This window comes from Nanorana parkeri, unplaced genomic scaffold (genome assembly GCF_000935625.1).
Source record: "Nanorana parkeri isolate BGI_ZX_2015 unplaced genomic scaffold, ASM93562v1 scaffold533, whole genome shotgun sequence".
NCBI lineage: Eukaryota > Metazoa > Chordata > Amphibia > Anura > Dicroglossidae > Nanorana > Nanorana parkeri.
Genome location: NW_017306801.1, coordinates 115,160 through 135,074, shown reverse-complemented (window position 1 = coordinate 135,074; position 19,915 = coordinate 115,160). Strand labels below are relative to the sequence as shown.

The 19,915-nt window shown below is 49.6% G+C and overlaps 1 protein-coding gene across 1 annotated transcript in view; it reads left to right on the top strand.

Moving 5' to 3' along the window:
• The first annotated feature begins 8,336 nt into the window (after positions 1 to 8,336).
• The window catches only part of TRAM2 (translocation associated membrane protein 2), a 23,823-nt gene continuing 12,244 nt past the window's right edge, over positions 8,337 to 19,915 (top strand). Inside the window, exons 1-7 of the mRNA XM_018561601.1 lie at positions 8,337 to 8,384; positions 11,726 to 11,894; positions 12,542 to 12,714; positions 14,401 to 14,488; positions 15,226 to 15,335; positions 15,575 to 15,691; positions 17,583 to 17,641. Of these exons, the coding sequence (XP_018417103.1) occupies positions 8,337 to 8,384; positions 11,726 to 11,894; positions 12,542 to 12,714; positions 14,401 to 14,488; positions 15,226 to 15,335; positions 15,575 to 15,691; positions 17,583 to 17,641 (764 nt within the window). The remainder of the gene's footprint in view (positions 8,385 to 11,725; positions 11,895 to 12,541; positions 12,715 to 14,400; positions 14,489 to 15,225; positions 15,336 to 15,574; positions 15,692 to 17,582; positions 17,642 to 19,915) is intronic.

Genomic DNA, 19,915 nt, shown 5'->3' with positions numbered 1-19,915 from the left:
GCACCTCTTCCCAGACCGCTCCACTCCCATATAATGCACCTCTTCCCAGACCCCTCCACTCCCATATAATGCACCTCTTCCCAGACCCCTCCACTCCCATATAATGCACCTCTTCCCAGACCCCTCCACTCCCATATAATGCACCTCTTCCCAGACCCCTCCACTCCCATATAATGCACCTCTTCCCAGACCCCTCCACTCCCATATAATGCACCTCTTCCCAGACCCCTCCACTCCCATATAATGCACCTCTTCCCAGACCCCTCCACTCCCATATAATGCACCTCTTCCCAGACCCCTCCACTCCCATATAATGCACCTCTTCCCAGACCCCTCCACTCCCATATAATGCACCTCTTCCCAGACCCCTCCACTCCCATATAATGCACCTCTTCCCAGACCCCTCCACTCCCATATAATGCACCTCTTCCCAGACCCCTCCACTCCCATATAATGCACCTCTTCCCAGACCCCTCCACTCCCATATAATGCACCTCTTCCCAGACCCCTCCACTCCCATATAATGCACCTCTTCCCAGACCCCTCCACTCCCATATAATGCACCTCTTCCCAGACCCCTCCACTCCCATATAATGCACCTCTTCCCAGACCCCTCCACTCCCATATAATGCACCTCTTCCCAGACCCCTCCACTCCCATATAATGCACCTCTTCCCAGACCCCTCCACTCCCATATAATGCACCTCTTCCCAGACCCCTCCACTCCCATATAATGCACCTCCTTCCCAGACCCCTCCACTCCCATATAATGCACCTCTTCCCAGACCCCTCCACTCCCATATAATGCACCTCTTCCCAGACCGCTCCACTCCCATATAATGCACCTCCTTCCCAGACCGCTTTACTCCCATATAATGCACCTCTTCCCAGACCCCTCCACTCCCATATAATGCACTGCAGCCCAGACCCCTCCACTCCCATATAATGCACCTCCTTCCTAGACCGCTCCACTCCCATATAATGCACCTCCTTCCTAGACCGCTCCACTCCCATATAATGCACCTCTTCCCAGACCCCTCCACTCCCATATAATGCACTGCAGCCCACACTGCTCCACTTTTGGCCACTGCTCAGCCTAGACCATTTCCTTTGCAGCCTATACGATACTATACTGTGCAGGGAAGTCGAGGATCTTTCGCTGCTGTCACCTTCTCTTTCTGTTCCCGTCGGCAGGTGCAGTGTGGAGTCAGTGTGATGGTGGCCGCAGTATTGGCCATGGGCTCAGGCGTGCCCACGTTTTCTGTGATCTGGAGTGTGGATTATTGTGCTGCTTGAAGTTGATATGTGTACAGTCACCCACAGGCATTCATGTTTGACCTTTCCTTGTAACACAAGCCGCTCATTGACACACCTGGCTGCTATTTTCTGGTGGATTTGTTAGAAGAAGAATATGAACATTGGGAGCAAAATGTGTTACCAACCAGTCACGTCTTATTGTTCATAGTTTAGGAAAATGAAAACAAATTGCTGCTGTTGTAGACAGTTTAATTATTCCTGAATCATTTCCACACCACCCAGTGCGCCTGCAGCCCCCTTCCCTCATTCCCAACCAGCGCGCCTGCAGCCCCCTTCCCTCATTCCCAACCAGCGCGCCTGCAGCCCCCTTCCCTCACCCTCAACCGGCGCGCCTGCAGCCCCCTTCCCTCACCCTCAACCGGCGCGCCTGCAGCCCCCTTCCCTCACCCCCAACCTGCGCGCCTGCAACCCCCTTCCCTTACCACTTGCTATACCCCCACCACTTCTGCATTCCGCCTCCCTCCAGCACCTTCTCTCCCCACCTTCTACACACACGGCCATGTTTCCCTGTCCACTTTACTCATCGCACCTCCCACACAGTCCCGTCTTTTACCCCACATTTGCACAAAGTGCCCCATTTCCGCATTGTGCCTGCACATCCGCACTGAGCTGTGACGTGTTGGTGTGATTTTAGCTACATAGTAATACATGGGATTTTCATTTGTATTCCATTTTCTAAGTGACCAGTGCGTTACTTAATTTACTCCACAATACCTCAAGGGCTGACATTCCTCTTCTCTCCAGTCCCACAATGTAGTCAGTCATTAGTATGTTGTCATATGCAGTACAGAGTCAGCGGTGGACGTCTGATCCTGCAATGTTCCTGATGACATCTGTAAGAGGGGCGGTGATGAGACCTGTGGGAGACCGACAAGAAGAGAGGCTTCAAGGGGATGGTCGTAACACTCGGAACTGGTAACAAGGAAAATTGCAGAACCATGGTGTAAGGTGTGTGACTGTCGGTAAGCAAGACCGCAGGACTGTGTTGTTGGGTCATGGTGTAAGACAAGTAACCGGTGGTAAGGAGGACTGCAGGGTCGTAGTGTAAGACAAGTAACTGGCGGTAAGGAAGACTGCAGGGTTATAGTGTTAGGCAATTAACCGGTGGTAAGGAAGACTGCAGGGTCGTAGTGTAGGGCAAGTAACTGGCGGTAAGGAACAGTGCAGGGTCGTAGTGTACGGCACGTAACCGGTGGTAAGGAACAGTGCAGGGCAAGTAACCGGTGGTAAGCAAGACTGCATGGTCATGGTGTAAGGCAAGTAACCGGCGGTAAGGAAGACTGAAGGGTCGTATTGTGAGGCAAGTAACTAGTGGTAAGGAAGACTGCAGGGTCATGGTGTAAGGCAAGTAACTGGTGGTAAGGAAGACTGCAGGGTCATAGTGTAGGGCAAGTAACCGGTGGTAAGGAAGACTGCAGGGTCATAGTATAAGGCAAGTAACCGGTAGTAAGGAAGACTGCAGGGTCATAGTATAAGGCAAGTAACCGGTAGTAAGGAAGACTGCAGGGTTATAGTATAAGGCAAGTAACCGGTGGTAAGGAAGACTGCAGGGTTATAGTATAAGGCAAGTAACCGGTGGTAAGGAGGACTGCAGGGTCGTAGTGTGAGGCAAGTAACCAGCGGTAAGGAAGACTGCAGGGTCATAGTGTAAGGCAAGTAACCGGTGGTAAGGAGGACTGCATGTTCGTAGTGTAAGGCAAGTAACTGGTAATCAGGAAGAAGCCTTCCCCTAGAAGAAACAATATATTATTTTCTACATCTGGAAAAAATCCAATATTGCCAGTTGCATCTGTTTCTGCACAACACGAACTGCACTCTTCACCCTGGAAACAGGAAAAAAATGACCCTTGGAAAAACCCAGTCTCCTGACATTTAGGGGAAACACTAATTCCTTCTGTCTTCTTTTAATGAATCATCATTGTACAGAGGAAGGTCTTTATTTCCAGACAAGAACGTACTCCGCATACACACCGTACAGCTTGAGAATTCTTTATCATCGTGCTCTGGAAATGTGTGGTTTGTCCTGAAAGGAAATGATAAGGGTTTTTGTTCTGGTTCATCCCATATTAACTTTGAAAATAAAGCCCAGTGTCCTTCAGGTCCGTCCTTTCACAACTCCTGCAGCTTTGGTCCAGAGGAAGGCATATGACATAAGGTATCAGTTGCCAATGAAGACCATTTAGTATTCCAATATGTCTACAGCAGGGATGTCCAAACTCCGGCCCTCCAGCTGTGGTGGAACTACAAATCCCATGAAGCATTGCAAGATTCTCACAGCCACAGACATGACTCCTGGAGAGAGATGCATCATGGGATTTGTAGTTTCACCCACAGCTGCAGGGCCGGAGTTTGGACATCCCTGGTCGCAGTGCGTATGAGCTGAGATGGAATAGGGAGGGCCAGAGATCCAATGTGCTATGTCTTTTGGTGTATGGGGGAGATAGGGAAGTAAAGCAATGGGCGTTGGGTGGGGAGCCTTGGATGAGACTCGCCCCCTTTTTGTTTTTACATGTGACATTTCATTAATTTCACCCGTGCGTTCGGAAAAAAATGGCATGTCACTGCAAACCACCACGAGGCAGCGTTGTAGTATGAACGGGGCACATAGGAAACAATTTTCTACATGTCCTTTCGGTGACTGGCATTTATCAGGCGCATCATAGTGTGAATGAGCCCCAAGTTTGTCTCCTACTTTTTTAAATATCTGTGTTCTCACTCTCTATATTCAATCTTAGTTTTACTCGTATATAATTTAATACATGGATAAGGGCTCCTGGAGCACTATGGGCTAGCTATAAAGACAGCAAAGCAGATGCTGTTTGCTTTGCAGTTCCATTGTGCTGTGGTTGTATAGCATAGTGTGGAGTATGGAATACACAACATGATGTATGAAGTTTGTATGCTTTGTACATTACATACCTCTTGTTGCCAGAGTGCCGGGATCAGAACCATGTAATGGATAGCACAGTGAAACGAGTGCAGCGAGCGGTCCGCAGTATTTAACACTCAGCATGGAGTATATTTGTATGTATCGGCGCAGAAGATTCCTCTTACGCTGGTGGTCAGTGGGAGAAGGGCCACAGAAAGCTAAAGTGGTAAGCTGCTGGTCTTGCACAGCTTGCTCTGCCAAGTGCCAAATTATGCAGGTGCCACCAGGCTGTGGATAAATCGGTCTACATTAGTGATGGTCGGCTTGCTTGATATAAGAGGGCAGTTGTCGGAGACTGGGGGCATGCTATAGGAGTTGTCGGAGACTGGGGGCATGCTATAGATGTCGGAGACTGGGGACATGCTATAGATGTTGGAGACTGGGGACATGCTATAGGAGTTGGAGACTGGGGACATGCTATAGGAGTTGGAGACTGGGGCCATGCTATAGGAGTTGGAGACTGGGGCCATGCTATAGGAGTTGTCGGAGACTGGGGGCATGCTATAGGAGTTGTCGGAGACTGGGGGCATGCTATAGGAGTTGTCGGAGACTGGGGGCATGCTATAGGAGTTGTCGGAGACTGGGGGCATGCTATAGGAGTTGTCGGAGACTGGGGGCATGCTATAGGAGTTGTCGGAGACTGGGGGCATGCTATAGGAGTTGTCGGAGACTGGGGACATGCTATAGGAGTTGTCGGAGACTGGGGACATGCTATAGGAGTTGTCGGAGACTGGGGGCATGTTGGGGAGTCGGTCTCTATATGACCAGAGCTGCCATATTGCTGTAATATTATGTCAGGCCTCAGACTTCTCCTCTGTAGGGGAGGAAGTTCTGTTGTGTGATATTCTGTCTGTCTGATAAGACTCGGGAATGCCTCACACATCAGCTGCTCAGTGCAATCCGGGGCCGAAAAACCATCAACAGGAACTGAGTAAGGATCGGCCACAGAGACAGCGTGGATGTAGAACTGGCTCCTGTCCAAGACACAGAGCGATGAGACAATCCAACGTCTACGCACAGAACACGATGGACTTTATTATTCACAACGTGCACCAAAAAAAGCAAAAATACAAACCAAAATAGCTGAGCGGCTCAAGCAATGCATTGTCCAGGTTTTGGATTCAGCACTGAAAATTTGTATGTAAATGTATGGACTCTGCACAGGAACGCTTCCCTTGTCCTGTATGCCGGGTGTCATTCTCAGTATCTCCTCTTATTCTGTATGTGTGGTCTCTGCACAGGAACGCTTCCCTTGTCCTGTATGCCGGGTGTCATTCTCAGTATCTCCTCTTATTCTGTATGTGTGGTCTCTGCACAGGAACGCTTCCCTTGTCCTGTATGCCGGGTGTCATTCTCAGTATCTCCTCTTATTCTGTATGTGTGGTCTCTGCATGGTATCACTTCTCGTCCTCTGTATGCCGGGTGTCATTCTCAGTATCTCCTCTTATTCTGTATGTGTGGTCTCTGCACAGGAACGCTTCCCTTGTCCTGTATGCTGGGTGTCATTCTCAGTATCTGTTCTTATTCTGTATGTGTGGTCTCTGCATGGTATCACCTCTCGTCCTGTATGCTGGGTGTCATTCTCAGTATCTCCTCTTATTCTGTATGTATGGACTCTGCACAGTACCACTTCTCTTGTCCTGTATGCAGGGTGTCATTCTCAGTATCTGTTCTTATTCTGTATGTGTGGTCTCTGCATGGTATCACCTCTCGTCCTGTATGCTGGGTGTCATTCTCAGTATCTCCTCTTATTCTGTATGTATGGACTCTGCACAGTACCACTTCTCTTGTCCTGTATGCCGGGTGTCATTCTCAGTATCTGTTCTTATTATGAATGTATGGACTCTGCACAGTACCACTTCTCTTATCCTGTATCCCGGGTGTCATTCTCAGTATCTCCTCTTATTCTGTATTTATGGACTCTGCACAGTATCGCCTCTCGTCCTCTATGCCGGATGTAATTCTCAGTATCTGTTGTCTTGCATCCTGGAAGTGATTTGTGGCATTGTACAACTTCTCACGTCTGCTGCAAACTCTCCCATTTACCTAGGCACACAATGAACAATTCTCACTCCCTATAAACATTTTAGTCACGCCAATTTTTCACCATTTATCACCATGTAAACTGTTCAAGACTCGCATCTCTCTCTGTGTCCTGGGGACCCGTCACTTATTTATAGGGTTTGACATCTAGTGACAGATCCTCTTTAATGCAGGGTAATGGTAGCCATGTTTGGATCTCCTTATCCTGGGGTTGGTTGCTCATTTGGCATTCCTCTGTCCTAGGGATCCCTGTTGTTTTTATATGTGGAGTCAGAGATTCAGTGACTGGTACTCTTTAATGAAGGCTGATGGTAGCCATGTTGGACCTTATTCTACTAGGACTGGTTCCACTCTCAACATCTCGCTCTGTCCTAGGGACCCCTTTTTGTTTTATTTGTAGAGTTTGACATACACTATCATGCCAAAAGTATTGGGACGCCTTTACACGCACATGAACTTTAATGGCATCCCAATCTTAGTCCGTAGGGTTCAGTATTGGGTTGGCTCCGCCCTTTGCCGCTATAACAGCTTCAACTCTTCTGGGAAGGCGTCCACACGGTTTAGGAGTGTGTCTATGGGAATGTTTGACCATTTGTGAGGTCAGGTACTGATGTTGGAGGAGGAGAAGGCCGTGCTCGCAGTCTCCGCTCTAATTCATCCCAAAGGTGTTCTATCGGGTTGAGGTCAGGACTCTGTGCAGGTCAGTCAAATTCCTCCCCCCCAAACTCCCCCATCCATGTCTTTATGGACCTTGCTTTGTGCTCTGGTGCGCAGTCATGTTGGGACAGGAAGGGGCCGTCCCCAAACTCCTCCCACAAAGTTGGGAGCATGAAATTGCCCAAAATGTCTTGGTATGCTGATGCCTTAAGAGTTCCCTTCACTGGAACTAAGGGGGCCAACCCCTGAACCCCCCATAATCCCCCCTCCACCAAACTTTACACTTGGTACAATGCAGTCGGGCAAGTACCGTTCTCCTGGCAACCGCCAAACCCAGACACGTCCATCGGATTGCCAGACAGATAAGCGTGATTGGTCACTCCAGAGAACACGTCTCCACTTCTCTAGAGTCCAGTGGCGGCGCGCTTTACACCGCGGCATCCCACGCTTTGCATTGCACTCGGTGATGTAAGGCTTGGATGCAGCTGCTCGGCCATGGAAACCCATTCCATGAAGCTCTCTACGCACTGTTGTTTTGCCAATCTGAAGGCCACACGAAGTTTGGAGGTCTGTAGCTATTGACTCTGCAGACAGTTGGCGACTTCTGTGTACTGTGCACTTCAGCATGCGCTGACCCCGCTCTGTCATGTTACGTGGCCGACCACTTCCTGGCTGAGTTGCTGTTGTTCCCAGTTGCTTCCACTTTGTTATTATACCAGTAACAGGTGACCGTGGAACATTTAGTAGCCAGAAAATTTCACGAAGTGCCTGAATCCAATGATTTGGAGGGGTGACACAATACTTTTGGCAATATAGTGACCAGTCCTCTTTAATACAGAGTAATGGTAGCCATGTTGGACCTCCTAGCACTGATTGCACACTTGGTATCTCCCTTTGTCCTAGGGACCCCTGTCATTTATTTATAGAGTCTGGGATGTAGTGACAGGTTCTCTTTAGTGGTAGCCATGTTGCACCTCATTGTCCTGGTGCTGGTTGCACTCTCGGCATCCAGTCGAAGTCGTATTCTTCTATCTTATTGGGCTGGAGTAAGTCTGGGTTGTATGATGGCAGAAGAATGTGAAGAGCGCCTTCTCGGAGACGCGGTGTTCTGTCTGCGTCTGGGGGTCTGTTTCTCTGCTGCTAGACAACAATGTCAACAGCGTCTTCTAGGAAATCTTTCAAAGTGAGACTTCCGAGAACTATCGCTCCAGGTCGGTGACGGTGATCCCACCTACCAGTCCGTCCAGACTCCTGTGGGTAGGAATAGTCCGTGTCACTGGATTAGTCCATCACCGGTAATATTGGATCGCTGCGCACAGATACTGATTGATGCAGCAGATCAATGGCGACTGTGATCAATATATCACAGGTGCAGATTACAGGCCGCAGCATGGTGTATCCCGAGGTCGGTATGGAGGTTCTGCTCGAGAACCTGGAGGTAGTAAACACTGGACTAAAAGTGTAACAACATCTCCCTGCATGTCCTCCACTGAGATCCCTGAGTTCCTCTGCTGCGGTGGCAGATGGGACTTCTATCTTTCCATTGACTGATCCATGCAGATAGTGTCCTGACTGGGATTCAAACAGGCCCCCTCCCCCTCCCCCCATTGCTGCAAAGCAGATGTACTAACCACTAAGCCAATGTGCTGCCCGGATAGCTTGATTCGTATGTGCTTCTACCTGCAATTGTTTAAGTTGGTGACAGAAACCTTCGTACAGATAATACAAGAACAGACCTTGTCCTAAAATGCAATACAATTGGAATGTGTTGTCACTTCCTCAGGGTCTGATGGGTTTGCAGCACTTGTATGCCCATCAGCCTGGAACCAGTTCCAGGCAGGGCAGGATTTATTCTCTCTGCTGCCCCAAGGCCAGGTTCCTCAATGTGTCCCCCTCCACACCAACCCCCCCCCCCCATGGAGAATGGCAGACCTGCAGGCTGCATACAAATTATCTCGATGACATTACCGGGATCACTTGTGCAAAACAAGCGGCGTCTTCCCCGCTGTACATTTAGCTCTGCTTGCCCAAAGCAGGGCTAAATGTAGAAAGCTACACGCAACTGCATGTCCCGGGCATCGGGAGATAGGAATTCCACACCCCTGCTGCCCCTCTACTCCCTGCTACCCCAAGGCCGGGCCTTTGTTGGCCTTGTGGGAAATCCAGCCCTGGTTACAGGTTAACACATATGTCACCCCTGTTGCATTACATGGGGTCCTACATCCTGTTTTGGCTCCAGAATAATGTCGGCCTGATAGTTGGGGTCCCAGCATGGAATAAGTGGGGCGTCCCTTCATTAAACCTCCAGCCGGGGAAGGGTTAAACCAAGTTTATTTATATCGGGTTTAATTAATCTTGTATTTTTATAACGGCCTCGGGCCAGGGAGGGATTTGCAGTATTTACTCGAGTCATTAAATCTTTAATTAGTCTCACTTCTTCCTGAGGCCTTGAGGGTGACGGCGGCGACTCGGCTGCAGAAACCTTCGTACAGATAATACAAGAACAGACCTTGTCCTAAAACTTTCCTTAAAGTCCAACTGAGCTTTGAATCGGCCGAATACATAACCAGGAGCATTACATCTAAAAGTGTGCAGAGTCTCCCAGTTCATTAGAAAGCAGCCAAGGCCTGAGTAGAGAAGCCTGTCCCGTGTCAGCATGCTGTAGAAAAAGGACACTTGGTCTGTATGTGGAAGCAGTGGTCTCTCCACAAAGGTCCAACACACCCCCTGACAAGTCAGGCCTATAGCTCTGCAAACAGGAAAGCTCATGCTCCTTGCTGACTGGTAGAGCTCTAGCTCTGACTTGGCATAGGGCGTGTAGGACCTCTGCAGAGAGACCACTTCTTCCATATAAGTAAGAGGGTACAGGCTTTTCTGCTCGGGATGTGGCGGCTTTCTAAAGAAATGAACTGGAAGACTTGGAGCGCCTTTCGAGTTGATGCCCCTGGAATGTATTTAGCCAATTTTGACTAGATGTTCGGGTTGGGCCTTAAATTGCACCTCTCCCCATCACCCCAACCATACTATATACACGTGATACTTTCAGAATCTGCCCCATCAGCTGTTTGTACGCCTCCTTTCGCCACAATGTGAAGCAATAGCAGACTTCACAGCACGCTTACTGAGCCAACAGCTAGGCCGTTATCACCTCCTCCACCCCCTCCGACCTCCAAAGCAACCATATAAACAGAGAATAGTGACGCAGGATTGTCGCAGGAAGGGCAGAGGTGTCTTTGATGGGGATGTCCCGGTATCGGGGCCGATGCAGGGCATTTTCAGGAGTACTTGTACTCCTGAAAATGCCCTGATACTGAAGGCCGATACTGGCCCTTTACATTTTTTAATCGGAACGGCTGCCTTAGATCCCACGCTTGTGGGGTCCTGAGGCAGCCTTTCCGGGGACCTGGCAGTAGCTGTCTTTGACACTGCCTGCAAGGTCCCATGTCTCCTCCTTCTGATTCCTGGTGCACTGCTCGAGGCAGCCCCACACCTTGAATACAGCCTCGGAGCGGGCACGAGACCGGCACCCACTCCATTCGGCTCAGTACGCGCCCATAGAGCAGGCTCAGCACCGCTGGAGAGACCCAATAGGCAGCCCTGGTGACATCTATACGCAGCCCTGGAGAGACTCATTGGCAGCCCTGGTGAGATCTGGATGCAGCCCTGGTGAGTGTGACATCTGGAGTCCAGATGTAACCAGGCTGCGTCCAGATTCTGTACATGCAGCCCTGGTGAGATCTGTACACGCACCCCTGGTGAGATCATGCCCTATATTTTCCCTCCCAGGAATGCTGCACCTTTCCCATTAAGATGCAGCCCGTCTCGGCTGAAGAGCCGATAGCCGACTGCGAAGTCAGCCCAGTTCTCCAGGAAACCAAAACCTTCCTTCTGACACCAGCTCCGGAGCCACTTGTTAAGCTCCCTCAACTCGCGCTGTCTGTCCGGAGTGGCTCTTGGCCTGTATCATTGGTCTGTATTGTTTTGGAAAAAAATGTCATGTCCCTTTTAAGAAAAGGTATCGGTAATTGGTATTGGCAAGTACATGAAGGACAGTACTTGGTCTTGAAAAAGTGGTATCGGGACACTCGTAGTCTTTGATGAGTAGACTCTACTCTTCAGCTTGGCTTTTAGCTCCTCTTCTAGGCTGTTCCAGAGGCAAGATGGTGGCACCTATTGGGGGAATAACTGGGTCTCTGGAGAACCTAGCACCATCGCCATTGATTGGCTCATAGCGGCCTCCAATTCAGATTAGGGGCCTTGTCTGACCCAAGTACGGGTTCCTTTTATTAACACTATTAATATAGAAGAATTTTCATCATTGACGATCCCAAGTACAGAGTCCCTCGCTCCTGCCGTCTCATTTATATCATTGTGTATTGCCAAAGTACAGGTACTCTTTGAAAACCAATTCTCAATCCTAGTGACTATCCTCAGATCTTCATTGAGTTAATTTTCAGTCATTTCAGTAAACCTCCCTTACTGGCTTCAGTACAAGTATTTCTGCGGCTGTATGCATGTATGTGACGGTGTATAAAACATGACGTTACACATACCGGGTTATTTCATGTTGCCGGAGGTATGTTGTGTGGAATGTGGAGTTACGAGTCTCCAGCTGGTGGTTCTCTTCTTCTGCAAAGCTTGTGTGGCTGAGTGATGGGGAGGAAGTACGCAGATGCAGTCTGTTCTTTGTTATTGATGGAATGGATATCTTTCTTTTCTATCGAGGAACACAGGAAGTCATAAACCTTCGGGTTATATGGACTAACGTGATCTTTCTAGCAAATTGTCTTCTTTTATGAAGACTCTCCCTTCTCTTCTGTGACCCACAAGGTTGTATCTCTTGTGGCCATTGTCTACGCCAGGCAAATGTCTGAGCTGGCGGTTTCACCCTGCGAGGGATCCTTTATAGTCTTGGAGAAGGACAAGGAGGACTTCTTTTCTACTCAAGGTCTTCCCTTCTCTCCACCTTAACCCGGGCATTGTTCTCCTGTACCTGTGTCCAGCTCCATTTCACCCAAAAGGAAATTTACCTTCGTTCTATGTCCAGTGGTGTACTTTGGTTTGGGGCTGCCCTAGTCAAGACAAAACTCGGCCCCCCGCACTAAATTTGCCCCACCCCATCCTGTTTTTACCCATCCTGTTTTTAAGTTGTTTTTTGCGTGACCTGTCAGTTGCTGGATACAGCGCACATACTGTATCCAGCTTTTGACTTGTTCCGCTATTAGCGTCGCAGGAAAGCTGGGGTCTCAGCTGGGCTCTGCGGTGTCTCAAGTGGGCTCTGCAGGATCTGTGGTGGGCTCTGCGGGGTCTCAGGTGGGCTGTGAAGGATCTCTGGTGGGCTTGAAGGGTCTCGGCATACAGAGCCCACCATAGACCCCTTCAAAGCCCACCACAGGTCCTAGACAGCCCCCCCCTGAGACCCTGCAGAGCCCACCACAGATCCTGCAAAGCCCCCCTAAGACCCCGTGGAGCCCACCATAGACCCCGCAGAGCCCGCCTGAGACTTTCAGGTGAGCTGTGCAGAATCTATGCTGGCTCTGCAGGGTCCCTTTACCAGCACAGTGTGATCCTCTTACCTGCATCTGCTGTCTCAAGCCGCCCGCTGCTGGACCCGGCCTCCTTTACCACCGGACGCATTGGTCCTCTTGTGCTGCGGGTACCCGGCCTCTTCTGCCGCCCGACTAAAGCTTTGGGGACCCGGACCGGCCCTCTCCTGCTGCTCCTCCTCGACGCCGCCTCCTCCTCGATTAGGCAGCCGAGGCTCCTGGGTACTGCTCCCCTCACTGTTCTAGGGGCGGCATTTTTGCCACCCAAGGCAAATGCCTTGTTTGCCTTGCGGCAGACAGCCCCTGTCTATGTGTTTTGGGTTGTGTGAGTCAGGAAGGGCGCCCAGCTTCTTGTTCTACCATCTCTAGGTGGCTTGGACAGACCACCATTTAGACTTAGTCTTAAGGATTGGGTTCTCCGCTCTTCCAGCCGACTCCACTAGGGCAGCCAGTGCCTCTTGGGTTTTCTGGCATTGGTCCTCTGTTTTCCAGATTTGTAAGGCTGCCACCTGGTCTTCTCTTCCCACCTTCAGGTGGATGTTTTCGTGCCTCATCTGAATCCAGCTTTGGGTCCCTCAGTCAGGTCTTTGAGCTGCAGGCGGTCCATAGTTCTTGTTTTATGTCGGGCCTGTTAGCAGTTGCTTTGCTGTGCTGCCCACCCCTCAGTTGGACCATTTCGGACGTCCTGAAGGTGTAGGACTTCCCGTGTCACTCAAAGAACTCCCAAGAAAAGGGTTTTAGATTGAATTTGATGGCATCTTACTTATACACGGGACACGTTGCTGGAAGTTGATCTGAAATCTTCCACAGCTATTGACCACAAATAATGAATGCCATTGTCCTGTGAGGAAAACCGAATTCTGATTGTACATTAAACTACCGTGAGCGGTCAAACGATGATGGCTACACACAGGGGCGTAACTAGAAATCAAAGGGCCCCATAGCAAAATTTTGTGATTTCTAGTTATGCCCCTTGCAGAGCCCACCTGAGAGTGACCCTGCAGAGCCCGCCATAGACTCTCTATGGTGGGCTCTGCAGGATCTCAGGTGGTCTGCACACCTCTTACCGGTCAGCCCCGATCCGCTGTCCACCTCCATGGTCGCTGCCGGGCCCTGCCTCCCCTGTCGCCGGGCCCTGCCTCCCCTGTCGCCGGGCCCTGCCTCCCCTGTCGCCGGGCCCTGCCTCCCCTGTCGCCGGGCCCTGCCTCCCCTGTCGCCGGGCCCTGCCTCCCCTGTCGCCGGGCCCTGCCTCCCCTGTCGCCGGGCCCTGCCTCCCCCACAGCTGCTGCACAGATCACTGACAGGTTGTCGGTAATCTAACAGCGACATGTTCCTCCTCACACCCGCCAGTGACAGCCAGCAGCCTGAGATGCCATAGCGGCCCAGACAGCACGCACAGCATCAGGGGGATGTCCTGGCCGGGCCCCATAGCGGCCACCTGGGACTCCATTTTTGAGAGATCCTTACCTAATTTAACAGGTCTGCACCACTGCAGGAGCCATCACAAATCCATGTGATGGTGTCACCCTTCCTGTGTGGGTACATGTAAGGTAGACAAATGACAAATCCAGTCTGTGTGTTTTACATGCAAGTTTGGCTGGAAATGCTACAGCTTGTACTAATGTACTGATACGTCTTTTAGCAGTAGATGGCGCTGTGGTGCAGTCTTGGTATCTATGCCTATGCATGTTTCTCTATGATGTATGTTTCCTAAACTTGCTGTATTCCTGTATGCATACATGTAATGTCCTGCTCAGCAAGTACAACTTAATTCAGCATTCCTCAACATCTCAGTGCTAAACGCATAACCAACAAGTATAACATATATGTATGTATGTATGGAAGTGTGTGTTTATTTATATGTCTATATTATAGGAGATTTTTATACATCAAGTTGATCCCTAAAAGATCCCTTCCCTTTGTGCCCCACAGGTCACTGCGAAGACCGCCTTTATATTCATCTTACCTCAGTATAACAGCAGCCTCCAGTCTCTGGGTAAGTGAAGACTCTTCATTCTCATGATACTGCCACAGAGCTTCTGGCCGGGTCTAAATGAAGACTAAGTGCCATGTTCATATTCCTCCACTAGAGGGCAGCCAATGTCTTGTATTAGCACGGCTCACTTTTGACAGGTAGGTCAATGCTACACTTACCCTGCTAACCCCAAGGGCCCGTTTTTTGGCTTCACAGAGGCCCTGTACTCGATATTCCCATTGGGAAGAAACACTTTCACTTCCTGTCTTGTAGGGGCAGCAGGAAGTGAGGCAAAATCCCTTTTTAAACAATTGTTCCCATGGAAGAGTTCCCTTCTATTTCTGCTTTGGTGACATAAAAAATTGGAGAGCGAGCATCAGTGAGCGGTCTTTATTACAGGGAGGGGCGGAGACAAGACCAGTCACCCTGCACAAGGAGAGAGCAGCAGTGAGCTGTCTTTATTACAGGAGGGGGCGGAGACAAGACCAGTCACCCTGCACAAGGAGAGCGAGTGGCAGTGAGCGGTCTTTATTACAGGAAGTCTCACTGGGATTACTGTACTGTATACTGGAAGAAATACACAAAGCTCACCAAGATTCAGGGAAGAACACACATGACTCTTGTATGAGGACAAAATGTGCTGATCCCGGAGTCCTGTTTTATTTATGTACCTCGGTCTCCTCAAAGCCCCGTCATATGTTATATTTGTTCTGTTACAATGTTCCTGATTCATGAATGTCGCTCTCCTTGGATTGCAGAGGGTGAGATTGTCTACTATCACTACGGGGCGAAAGATCTGGTCACTATTCTGTTCTACATCATCATAGCAATCATACTACACGCCATTGTACAGGAGTATGTTCTAGATGTAAGTATCCAAGGGAAGCATGTTGTATGTGGGCCTGAGGGAAGCATGTTGTATGTGGGTCTGAGGGAAGGGTCCCTGGCTTAAAAAGTGTGAAAGCCACTCACGCTACATGATAGCCAGGCAGTTAGCATTTTCAGCACATTTGCATGTAGAGGGAAGTAATGCGGTGTCATTGTACAGCACTAGGGAGGGACTCTATGGGGAGGGTTCCTAAGCTTTTGTTTCCTTTTTATCTCCAGAAAATAAATCGGCGGCTCCACCTCTCTAAGGTAAAACAAAGCCGTTTTAATGAGTCCGGGCAGCTCGCCGCGTTTCACCTGGCCTCCATGTTTTGGAGTCTGTACGTATCGGCCTCGGTGAGTATCCTCTGAATGTTTAAAGCTGAACTGCCGGGTGATCTTTCAGAGAAGAAACGTTATGCCGTTATGTGATAGAAATAATTGCAGGCATTTTTTCAGTGCAGCTAGTAGAAGTCCCCGAGTCTTGCCCAAATCTGCTCCATGTCATCCGTGGCATAGCACACGGGGGGAGGGAGGTCAGAACTTGGAGCCATTCGCTCTGTCAGCCCCAAATTTGGAACATATGCTATTGTCGAGGATGTGCGCCCAATCGGCAGGTTGGGGGCGTGTCCCTGGACCAAGCTGTGCTGCTGTTGCAGTGGTGGCTTCAGATTGGGTCACCTTTTCCAATGACAACTGTGAGAGGCGGGGGTTTTTCCTTTAATTTGAAGAGATTTCTACTCCACGCTTTAATCTAAAGTTTCATCTGCTTAGATTTTGCGTCTCTCTAAAAGGCGTGGCAGTGCATTCAAGTCAATGGCACCGCAGCCACGCCCCCCGTTCACAGTGCGATCGTCGGCACCAGAGCGCGTCACATCAGTACCTGCGTTCCAATCCAGTGCGATCTGGAAAAAACTGCATGCAGACCCGAACCCCTGTAGAAAGTTTATTCGGATGCTGCCCATTCAGCTAGAGCCGGCAGCTGCATGTAAGCAAAAGGGACAGGATGCTGTGACATCACTGACCTTATATGGCAACATGGCTAGATTTTTTTTCAATGACATTGACTAAATATAGCCATATAAGGTCAATTATGTCAGCACAAGCATGCCACCCCTTTATTTATGCGGGGCAGGGAATGCCCCAGCCTGCAGCTGATTGAGTGGGTGACCCCATTTGTGTTCTGTGCTCAGAAGAGTTAGGGTCCGAACCTGAGCTCATCCCTAGTGGCAGATTGCCGAGGAATCCAACCACTTGCTGTCTGTTTGTTTTATCCGATAACATATTGGGCATAACTGGCATAACACGCTGGGTAAGCGAAGAGAATAACAGCAGTGCTTGTGCTACAGCGGCAGGGTGGACTAACATGTCTCTAAATCACACCTGGCAAAGAACTGCTGCAGAAAGTCTATTACAAAGGTTTTGATGTGATCACTCAACAAAACATTTGCTGTAATCCCTCCCATATTTATCATTAAATTCCTGTATTCCCTATATCATTACTTTTTATTCCTTGTAAACGCCATCCCTGTCCTTGTCACGCAAACACAGAGAGGGAGGGCAATGCAAACTGGGTAAAAACAATGGCAGCTGGGAAGGGAGACCCAATTGGAAATCATGGGGCCACCACATTTGGTGGGAGACTTATCTCAATCCTTCTACCTCCTCATTTGCCTTTTCCTGTGAGTCTTTCTCCAGAGACAAGAGGGGACGGGCAGGCAGCAGTAAAAATTGAGCATATAATCTTACAGCCATAGGCTGCCCACCCTTCTCCAGAGTGTAGCCATAAAACTCAAAGCAGTACTCGCCAACACCCACCTCACCATCTTCAGTAACAACCTTCCCTGCTTCAGTAGTGCGCACCTAGTTCACTACCTGGTGCCATGATGAAACCTCCTTTGACAACTCAGGGGAACTTCAAGCATGCAAAATTCATGTGTTCATTCAATGGCACCGCAGCCACGCCCCCCCGCCTGCAGTGCTATCTCACCCGCACCAGAGCGTATTCTGGTGCGGGCGATCGCACTGCAAGCACAGGGGTGCCATTGACTTGAATGCACTGCCACGCCGCCTCCTGCCCCAGAACGCAGGGAGCTGGCCAGGATGCGATCCAGTGCGTTCCAGCAGCTAATTGCGCTGGAACGCACTGGGATAGGTGTGAACTGGCCCCTTAATATTTCAGGTCTGTAGAGTTTCTGGTCCACTTCCATATGAAACTTAAAATGTATACTTTTATTTCCTGTTGCAGGAAGGATATTTATCCAATCCAAAGACCCTGTGGGAGAGCTACCCCCACGTCTACTTACCGTAAGTCACTGCACTGACCTTCATCCGCCTTCCACCTGCTCCGTGCCATGTGATGGGGAGGGATCGGAGGGCTGATCTGCTCACCAGTTGGGTGACTTTTGCAGAACTTTGGAGAAAGATTTAAATTTTTGTAATTTCTATGCGACAACTAGATTTATTTTATTTATTTTTTTGGAAATAGAAAAGGAAAGCCTGTGTAGCCCCCATCACCTCCTGTGAGGTGGCTATTAGACATTTAGTGGTTGCCAGGGCTGTATCCAGCCTGGCTGGATTTGTAGTGGCAGTTATCTGGTGAATTCCAGGTGTCTGGCATTGCCTGTACCCCCCTGGGCGGGGTGTAACTCTGTCATATTGTGGACAGCCAATGAGAGGCACTGTAGTCTATGTACAGTACAGCAGCCAATCACTGGGCTTCTCTCAGCCAGTGCTGCATAGGATAGGGTACATATACTGGAGGGATTGGCCATGTGCTCAGACCAGCCATGGGATAGGGCTGGGTGCTGTTCAGCCGGCCCCCCAGGCTAGGCCTGAGGCCTGGGGGTGGGCACAGGCTGGTGTGAGGGAAAGGTTTCCCCGAGGCCTGCGTAACGCAGGCCGAAAGGATTGATTAGATTAGTAATGTCTGCAGCAGACATTACTAATCGCCACTAGATAAACGGATCGGTGATCGTGGCGCCGCTCACAGCCTCCTCCCTGCAACAAGGTAAGCCGGAGAAGGGGGCTGTGTATTTAATTTACGGGTGTTTAACAGGGAATTATATTGTTATATGTGGGGGGTGTTTGGGAGGACTGGGAATTATATTGTTATATGTGGGGGGTGTTTGGGAGGACTGGGAATTATATTGTGGACTAGGAATTTGATATATATATCTAAATGTGTGTGTGTGTGTGTGTGTGTGTGTGTGTATGTATTTTTTCATGTGTATGTGGGGTGTATTATTTTATGTGCAGGGATAGGTTTTTGTTTTTTTTATGTGAAGGGGGGAGGGGGTAGAAAGAGTATAAGTGTATTAGGCTCCATTCACACCTGTATCTTTAGGTGCAATTATGAATTCCTGCATCAGGAACATGCGTTTCCTGCATCAGAAATCCCTAATCTGGCGTTTTAAAAGCGGCCGCTGTCACCCATTCAAGTCAATGATCAGGTGACAGAAGTTGCATATAAACGCCTGCACACCGCATGTAATGATGCGTGATATTATTACATTCCGTTAGGAATCAATCACTCTCCCTGGACGCAATGGTTGTGTATCCAGGGAGAGTGTTTTCTAACCGAATGTAATAATATCACGTATCATTACATGCGGTGTGCAGACGTTTACATGCAGCTGGTGTCACCTGATCATTAACTTGAATGGGTGACAGCGGCCGCGTGTAAACATCAGATTAGGGATTCCTGCTGCAGGAAAATGCAGGTTTCTGATGCAGGAATCCCTAATTGCACCTAAACCTACAGATATGAATAGGGCCTTATTGTGTGTGTTGGGGACCGCAGTACCATATCGCATATAGTTACATTTTATTTTAAAGGAGAACTATGGGGTTAAGGCTTTTCCCCATAGTTCTCCTCATGGTCACCGGAGGACATAAACCAGCGTCCTCCCATGAGCCCAAAGCTCAGTATATAGGGAGCTACAGCTCGCGGTATACTGAGACCGCCGCTGCCGGGACGGATCCCGACATTACTGTTGAGATCCACCCAGCTGCGTGAGTGACAGCTGGCTCTGCTTATCTAGAGGCAGAGCCAGCTGTACCCGCCCCCTCCCCCGTCCGTTCCTCCAGTCAGCGCTGGGGATCGGAGGGGGGGATCCCTGCAGGGTGCCGTGAGTGACAGTCACGGCTCTCTGCAGGGACAGGGTAGAGAAGTGAGCGAGCGACGGTATTAGGGCTGCAACAACTAATCAAATCCATTTTTTAAAATGTATTTAATTTTTTTATCCGATTAACCGATTAATCGAACTTAATAATCGTCCAACTAATCGATTTTAAAAAATAATCGTTAGCTGCAGCTCTAGGCGGTATGCGTTCACTCCTCGATCTATAGAGTCGACGTGTGACAGTTTCATTGTCACACGTCGGCTTGAACTATGAGGCTGAGTCAAAATCACCTCATAGTTCTCATTTTAAAAGTTTGAAATTTGGCGAGCGGCCCCCTGGAGAGAAAAAATTTTGTCGAGTGGCCCTCGAGGGAATTGAATTTGAGACCCCTCCCCTAGACAGACTAGAGATGAACTGGGCATTCAGCGGCTCCTTCGGGGGGGGGGGGGGGGGGGG